This window comes from Crinia signifera, chromosome 3 (assembly GCF_055691185.1).
Source record: "Crinia signifera chromosome 3, ASM5569118v1, whole genome shotgun sequence".
Lineage (NCBI taxonomy): Eukaryota > Metazoa > Chordata > Amphibia > Anura > Myobatrachidae > Crinia > Crinia signifera.
Genome location: NC_139219.1, coordinates 77,026,622 through 77,035,630, shown reverse-complemented (window position 1 = coordinate 77,035,630; position 9,009 = coordinate 77,026,622). Strand labels below are relative to the sequence as shown.

Sequence of the window (9,009 nt, the reverse complement as noted above, 5' to 3'; positions counted from 1 at the left end):
TTTCCTGACTAATGAATAGAAAAATTCATACATAATACTGTTTCTGCTACAATAGGGAGGTTTAAGCATTTGTTGAACACTAACAAGAATTCCATACCCCACTGTGGGGGTATGGCTAGTGGCTCTCTGAGCTGCTGGCTATGTCCCCAGCCCTGCATAGCATCTATCCTGCAGCCTCAGGGGCTGGAGAGATAGTGACAGAGGGGTGACAGGGGGGACTTTCAACTGCCCCCTCATGCCGTGTGACACTGCTGGCCCCGGGTGGGATGCAAGAACGTCCCAAAAAACCAGGACGTTCATGCAAAAAGCGGGTAAGTTGTGAAGTATGAAAATGAGGCAAAACGTCATCCTCCTACTGTTGGATCCCACGTGTTTTAGATTAGATATAAGTCCCTCTAGTGGTGATTCAGGGCCATTTCACACCAGATAGCTGTGTGCTGACTGCTGAGCTAATCTATTGTTGCTTTCTCATCGTAAAGCTAGTTGGGCCCGGGATTTCGATTCTGGGTCCAACCCGTCTCTAACCCCATTCACATTAAACCCTGGTAGCCCATTATGCAGAGGGTAATCTGGTTTAACGCTTTTTTTATAACCCAGTCGAATTGCCGGGTTGCTAGACCAAGGTTAAAAGGTTTGGTGCTTTCACACCGCATCTTGACCCGGTTCGCTACGTCAGCAAGATCCCCGGTCTTCGGTGGGGTGTGAAAGGGGCCTTTTTAACTTTCCTCGGGCTCTTAGTGGTAATATTGGCTGGACTAGACAATTGATAAGCACCAATAGAATATTGTATCACTACTAAAATTACCACCACTAGGAATTGGCTGACACCTGAATGGCACCAGAACATGAAAAAGAACTTCACAAAAATGAACCCAAAAGTACAAAGTAACTATATTTTATTATTTCTTATAAAGGAATGCATACCAAATAATGGGTACAGAAGAGTTTTATCAGGAAAAAAAATAACTATTCAAACCTAAATTCAGACATACATTACAATTTTACTTGGTAAACTACTTATTTTTTTAACATATGTTGTGTTTTATATTAAATATTTTTGGCATAACAGCTTTTACTTGTACATTTTTTATATTTATACATCATGTGTGACTTTCTCGATCTAACATTGAGGTGATTTATTATACCATCCATCTTTCCTACACCATGTACTGTGGGGCGATTCAGACCTGATAGCAAAGGAAGAAAGTTGCATTACTCATGTGCATCAATAATCGGCCACCATGCGAAGTCGCAGCCGTGCGATCTGGTCTGAATCGGTCCCAGTATCTCAAGCTTAAACATATTATCTAGCAGTGTATTGCTCAAACACTGACACACAGTGGCTGCTTGCGGAATTGTTCATTCATGTTCTCTGTGGCAATTGTTAACTAATTTACTTGGATGGATAGACTAATTACATTAATTAAAGAATACATATGATACAATTAATTTATACATTTCTTGGGGGGTATTTTTCTTTATATTTTCTATCTACGGTAAGTTTTAACAATAGCAATATGTGTGTCCCATGTTTTCCTTTAATATAGGAGCCTTCAACCCACCTTATGGGAGACTATTGCATATATTTATCCCCTTAAGGTGTGTACACACAGATAGATTTGTCCAAAGATCTGTTCGTTCCCGACCAATTGAAATGACCAATCGCTCAAATCATTCCGTGTGTATGAGCGATATAGATGATGATGCACGTACCCGCTGGTCGTTGGTAGAAGTCGATGATCTTTCCTGCATGCAGAGAGATCATAGACCAATTGTTAGCGATGTGTACCAATCGTTTGTATATCATTTTCATAGGGAATGATTTGGATTTGCTGACAATTGGCTAACCACTCCCCTTACTGTAAAAAGTCCCCCCCCCCCAAAAAAAATGACTCCTTATGTTACCAATTACTACTAAGTAGTTAGCAAGAAAACAAGTAACTTTATTGATGACAATGTAGCAAAACAAAAAATATTTGTTTTTACTGACCTTTATTTGCTTTCTAAATGTAACAATTATTTATGATTGTACCCTGTTTACAATATATTATAGAGGCTTATTTTAAGACTATAGCTAGGACTTATCATTGAAAAATACACACTACACCAGCCCATAAAAAAAGAATTTGTACAACATTATAACATTATAATCAGATTTAAGTGCTCTTCAAAATTGCCTGTTTGTTCTTGGCCAAGGGCTGAGATTGTAGTTTAGCGGGATGGCCAGTCTTGTTCTCCAGATACCTGTTTATAAATCCTACCTTGAAATGTGAGGAATACTCTGCACAGGCAAAAGCAATGTAAAGTAAATTGTTTAGACATATTCTGCAATACTAAAAAAAATGAAAATAAAAAAATATATATTTATAAAACAATCAAAGTCCATGCATATTCCAAGTCACACACTGGTCCGGTACATTTTATGTACTCTCATTGGCCAATCTACATTGAGCCATTTCAGCAAAACTTTCTGGACATCGACCCTCTTATAGAGCTTGCACAGGTCAATCAGCTGCTCAACAGTCCTCTCACTGTTCCGTAGCAAGAACCCAATGGTGGGACTTTGTTGCTTCTGCTCCAAGAAACACAATTCATCATAACTCATCCCCCATTTGCTGGCAAAGTTTCTCCAGTTTTTCACAGTAGGGTGGCAGGGGTCTAATTTAATCTTCAGGGTATACAGCAGATCCTCATCATCCAGCAAATCGCCAATCGTTGGGGGAGAGTTGCACGTCTCACTGCTTTCTTTATAAGAATTAGTTAAATCTGTGAACAATATAATGTAAGAACTGGATACAATATATCTGAATACTAGTGATTAAATGCAGACATATAACAATGACAATTTAAAAAGTAATGCTAATGAAAACAGATTATATCCATATGAAAGGTTCCACTTAGGTAGCGATCCCTTCCCTGTCCGGAGGTGTTGAACATTTTGACTACATGATGGGTACCCAACGTGACACCTCCAGAGATGAGACTAGGTGGGGGAGTCAGCATTAGCTAGTGCGTACCGATGACAGCAGTGGCGGAATGTGGCCCTCGCTTGCGTTGTCCTCTGCCATCTTGCATGTACAGACAGCAGAGGATGTCATTGATGACACACAGGAGAGATTTATAGGGGGATATCCAATCTTCCACAGCCATCCCCCAATGGGAGAGATGGCTGTGGGGCCCTATTCAATGCTGTCTTTCCCGACAGCATTGAACAGGGGATCTCAGCAGAATGCGCCCGACTTCACAAGCAGTCGGGCTCATTTTGCAGAGAACGACCGGGAAGTGACAAGCTCCCGGCTACAGCTCGCCGATTCCTGGCCACGCCCCCTTCTCGTCCCGTTGCAGGTGGGACATTCAATCCTGCCTGCACATTCTCGGTCGAGCAGACCAAGAATGGGACAGGGTCACGGCTGTCGGGCCAGCTCGACGGCCGTGACCCAACATACCCACAGTATGTACACACTACACTATATGAAACATTTGTTGTTTCGGCCCGTCGGAGTCAGAAGTTATTCACTTTATCGTTGCTGTGAGAGATGTGCAAAATATGTCAAAGTTGGGGAATATGAATCACTTTAGTTATTGTTGGCAAATGATCTGAAGTCAAATAAACAAAGTTTTGTTAATCATCGCTGTGAGCGACACTGGCATTTTTTTGCGGATATTTTGCACATCTCTCACAGCAATGTTGGAGCTCAAAGGGTTAAGGCTCAAACAGGTATGGCTCAACTCACACACAAGGTCGAAATGTGCCAAAAGCATAAGTTCAACATGAAGAAGGTTGTCCCATGAAGAATTTGAGATAATTTTTTCATGGATTTTGGTTCATCCAAATAATGTACCGCTACCGCTTCACTCGACACATTTTACCATTCCCAATCGGAGTGCATGTGGATGGTAAAGTAAAGTCCAACAAAATGGGGGGGGGGGAATCATGAAAAACTCATGTTGAACTTTTGCCAATGTCAACTTTTTTTTTTCAATGCCCACCTTGCGCGTGTCAACCTTTTGTTGTCGACATTTTGACCTAGCCATTGTTTGTCAGCCATCTGGATACCGACTCAAACAGTTTGGCACTGAATGCAGCACTTGATTTTCTATTATAAAATGTTTTATTCTGTGCAGTGGTTTAATACTAACACCATTTGAATTTGAATTATGAAAACATCATTTACAATGGTCACTGCTCTGCTAATTTGTAGATCCCTGCAGTCTGGTATATGCAGCCCAGTAGCAGGGCTGGTAACAGAAATCTTGGGGCCCCATAAATTGATATTTCTGGGGGCCCCCCACCCCCTGCAGTCAGCCACCCGGCACTCGATTTCTGTGGGCGGCTGACACATAACACCCCCCCCAACAAGAATATTTGCGCTGCAGACTCGGGAGGGGAAGCTTCCTGGGGATGCCTGTTTAAACACGCAGCTCCCGTACACCACGCGCTTACACACAATGACATGAGCCCGTGCTGCTGCGGCGCTCATGTTAGTTTGTGTAAGCGGCTGGCCGGAAGCTGCGTGTTCTGACAGGCATCCCCAGGAAGCTTCCCCTCCCGAGTTTGTAATGCCGCGGCCGCAAATATTCTTGTTAGGGGGGTGTTATGTGTCAGCGCCCACAGCAATCGAGTACCGGGCGGCTGACTGCAGGGATGAGTGGCTGATTCTGTCTTCAGCTGTCCCCTTTGACTTCTCCTGTCGCCGGGCCTGCCAGTCAGAGTAAAATACCGCCCTGTGCCTACCTGCGATCAGCCTGTGAAAATATCACAGGCCTGCGATTAGCTGCAAACCATTAGCATGCCGCTCACCGTCTAATGATTTTTCCACTGTGTGTAGTCTGTGAGTAACCCAGGACTTAAGGCCCCCATACACTATGCGATTTGGGCCCGATTTCAACCGATTCGGATGGATCGGGCAGTGAAATCGGGCCAAATTACATGTCTAGACACCCCATCCGACTCAAAGCGTGGTCCCCTGCGCACCGGATCAGAGTTGGGAGGTCGGACTGGCTGCAATTTTGCAGATTTGCTAAATGTTATGTGAGGCCGGGCAGGGGACTCTGCGAGGTGGCTGGCAGGGGACGCTGCGAGGAGGGCAGAGGCAGTGGGTAGGGGATGCCGCGAGGTGGGCAGGGGACACAGAGGCGGCGGACGTCGAGGGTAATGGAGGAGGGGCAAGAAAAAATACCCAATACAAATTAATGGGCATGCAGTGATTGGCTGAACGCTCTCTTAACCAGTTGCTGATTTGCTGACAGAGCGCTCAGCCAGTCACTGATGTGTTTGACATCCCCACCGACCCGATGCGTGGTCCCATGAATTTGAAAACACTGTCCAGGCGCTGATTGGCTGAATTTCAGCCAATCAGCGTCCGGCCAGTGATTTCAAATTCAGCAGTGCTACCCGCACTATTCACTGGGTGGCAGCGCGGGAAATGCTGCTGAATTTGAAAACACTGGCCAGACGCTGATTGGTGGAGATTCAGCCAATGCAGGTACCTGTGGAAGCTAATTATACTTAACAAGGCCTCCAGCGAAGATCACATCCTCTCTGTTGTAGGCATTCCGGGACTTAAAATAAGAAAGCGACACACGTGTACCCTCGAACCGAACAAGCCGAGAATGTTTATTTACATTCTAGGCTTCTCCCCCAAATTGGAGGATTGGCCCACCACAGCCAATCAGGAGTGGAGTTTTCACGCTAGTCACTATCAATACCCTCCATTGTCTGTACATGTAGCTCAATCGGAGGCTTCTCTAGCGATGCCATGCTGCGGTGATACTACAGGGTACCAACTCCTAAGGGTGTGAAAAGTATTAAAATAATACCTTTGCCTAGATGAAGCCAGGCGCATTAGCTAGTATAGATTATGTTTCTTTAGATCTACGCGTTAAATGCCTAAAATCACAACAATTCCTGCCACACGGAGGCTAAGACACTTGGGTCACCAACTCTTAAGGTGCGTATACACTATGCAATATTTGGTACTTGTTTCCTAGCACGGCCACATATCTTATGGATCGTGTACCTTTAGTTAAGGTACACGATCCATACGATGGACCCGATTTCCTTTGAAATCAGGTCCATTTGGCCGGCTAGGACAAAATATCGGGGGCATCGCGTCGGTCGGGACCGTTAACAATGGTCCCGACGCGACCGACGCGATGCCCGCGATTTCCCCATAGGGTTCAATGTTAAAAAATATTTTAACATTGAAATCGTGTCGGGAAAGGTAAAATATCGGGGGCATCGCGTCGGTCGGGACCATTAACATAGGTCCCGACGCGATGCCCCCGATTTTTACATAGGCTTCAATGTTAAAAGATTTTTTAACATTGAAATCCTGAAAAAATGTGAAAAATGTGAAATGGGCCAATATGACCCATTTCACATTTTAGATGTCCCTGTCGTCACCCCATGATAGACGCCAACCCGAAGCGTTGCGAGCGCAGCGAGCCCGCGAGGGGCGGCGGTGCGCGTCCTCCGACCTTTTCATTCCCCTACTATCCACGTCGGCGTGGAGTTGAGAATAGAATAGTGTGGCAAGCGCAGCGAGCCACCGAGCCCGAAGCGTGGCGAGCGCAGCGAGCCCCACGAGGGGACGCGGATACCTTCACAGTTATACGCGTCCCCTCGCGGGCTTCACAGGTGTCCGTGGCGACGCGGACACCTGTGAAGTCCGCGACGGGACGCGTTTACCTGTGAAGGTATCCGCGTCCCCTCGCGGGGCTCGCTGCGCTCGCCACGCTTCGGGCTCGGTGGCTCGCTGCGCTCGCCACACTATTCTATTCTCAACTCCACGCCGACGTGGATAGTAGGGGAATGAAAAGGTCGGAGGACGCGCACCGCCGCCCCTCGCGGGCTCGCTGCGCTCGCCACGCTTCGGGTTGGCGTCTATCGTGGGGTGGGGTGTACGCCGTGACATTTGGGGGGGTTGGGAATATTTTACATTGAATCCAATGTAAAATCGGGTCCCAGGGACCCGATTTACATTTAATTAAAAAAAAAAAATCGGGTCCAAAATCGGTCGGTCGCGACGATCGCATCGCATGCGACCAAATCGCATGCGATGCGATCGACCCGATTTTTCCGACACGACCACCCCGATGTAAATCGGTGTGGCCGTGCTAGGAAACAAGTACCCAATATTTTATATGATATCGCTACTTTTAGGCCTTCTGAGCAATATTGTTTAAAATATCATCAAGTGTGTGTACGCTATGATCGATGAGTGCTCCCGCAGGTGGTTGGATGACGTCACTGAATGGAGAGAATCGTCTAATGTGTTTGCACCTTTAGTTTTCACTCTCTATATGTTTGTGGAGAAACTTCACTTACCTGATAGAGCGTTTATAGTAGACACAGGACAGTCATTTTCTTCTGGCTGGAAAATGTAATGGTGACAGAAAGCAAAATTACTTGAGTTGGATTGATTCTGGATTTATTTTTGTTACACAGCACTATTCAATATTTTGAATAGAAAATATCTACTGTACTTTAGGTTAAACTGGGCACAACATGGCCTAGGAAATGAAGTTTAGCAGCTTAGTTACTATGGATGCTAATGATTGGCCAGGCATGTAGTGCAAACACATGATCACATTACAAAGATGAATGGAATACAGATTCTCAGTTTCTAGGGAGTGTTGATTGGCTGATAAACTCTTATAGTGCAGGCCAGGGCCATAGGGGTTATTCTGATTCATTCGGAAAGGCACAATCACTCTCTAATGGACAAAACCATATGCACTGCAGGTGGGGCTGATGTAACATAAGCAGAGAAAGTTAGATTTGGGTGGGGGGGGGGGGTGACGACTTCAAACTGATATCTATATTGCATTGTAAAAAATAAAGCAGTCAGTATTTACCCTGTACAGAAACAATAAAACACCCAAATCTAACTCTCTCTGCACATGTTACATCAGCCCTACCTGCAGTGCATTGTCCATTAGAGAGTTATTATGCCTTTCAGAGTGAATCAGAATAACCCCCATAGCTAGCTGTGTGCAAGTAGCATGTACAGTAACAAGGATTCTGTCTGGCTTAATGGATGCTTGAACGTGTAAGGTGTAACAGAGGCTACACCTGGTGTAGCGTGTAAAAGGGGATCTGCCTGGCAAAATGGAGGCTATTGTTGGCGTTGAATGTAACAGGGGCTCTGCCTGGTGTAATGGAGGCTACAGGAGGGGGGGGGGGGGGGTTGATGACAGACACCAATACTATTTCTAGCACAGGGCATCAAAAGGTCTAGTTACAGCACTGGTGAAGACATCTGTACTCCTCCTCTTTTGGATTGCTGTCTATTGTGACCCTGACCATTGTTAGTTTGCCGCTTGCCCTGTCCTCAACCTGGACATTGATGACTCTGGGCCTTCACTTGATGGTATTGATATTATTGGGATTCATGCTGAAAATCATGACTTGTGCAGATATTACAAGAAGAAAGTGATAGATATCTTACCTGCTTTATTCTATCAGAGTCTGGTGTGGGGACTGCCACAGGATCAGTTGGACTTTCCACTGGTACATGATCTGTCAAGCATTTGTCCTCTATAGAGAAATTGGTTAATACAGTCACTGTAGTATATTATTAAACATATGACAATATGGTAATTACCTCTGCAATATTTCACAGGGGTTTATTTACTAAAATGGGAGTTCTATTGAAGATGGGATGTTGTTATGGGCAACCAATCAGATTCTATCTATTATCTTCTTGAAGGAGTTGAATAAGAAGTTGATTTGGATTGGTTGCCCATAGGAACATCCCATTTTCAACAGAACTCTCATCTTAGTGAATAAACCCCTTAAAGAGAAAAAAATGAGAAGTTGCCCATAGCAAGCAATAAGCTTATGTCTATAGTTTACCTAACACTGTTGCCCATAGAAACCAATCAGAATGTAGCTATAATATCTCTATAGCATTCTAGAAAATGGTAGACATAATCTAATTGGTTGCAGGGCACCAACCCCACTGCTCAGTTTTAGAAGCTTTAGTAAATCTACTCCTTAGAAGG

General features: G+C 44.9%; 1 protein-coding gene across 2 annotated transcripts in view; it reads right to left on the bottom strand.

The window, feature by feature from the left end:
- Positions 1-938: 938 nt before the first annotated feature.
- EDARADD (EDAR associated via death domain) overlaps positions 939-9,009 on the bottom strand; it is a 44,256-nt gene continuing 36,185 nt past the window's right edge. For both annotated transcript variants that reach the window (XM_083174642.1, XM_083174643.1), the window contains exons 4-6: positions 8,454-8,542; positions 7,331-7,376; positions 939-2,766 (exon numbers count right to left, since the gene is read on the bottom strand). In XM_083174642.1, the coding sequence (XP_083030768.1) occupies positions 2,399-2,766; positions 7,331-7,376; positions 8,454-8,542 (503 nt within the window). In that variant the 3' untranslated portion in view covers positions 939-2,398. The remainder of the gene's footprint in view (positions 2,767-7,330; positions 7,377-8,453; positions 8,543-9,009) is intronic.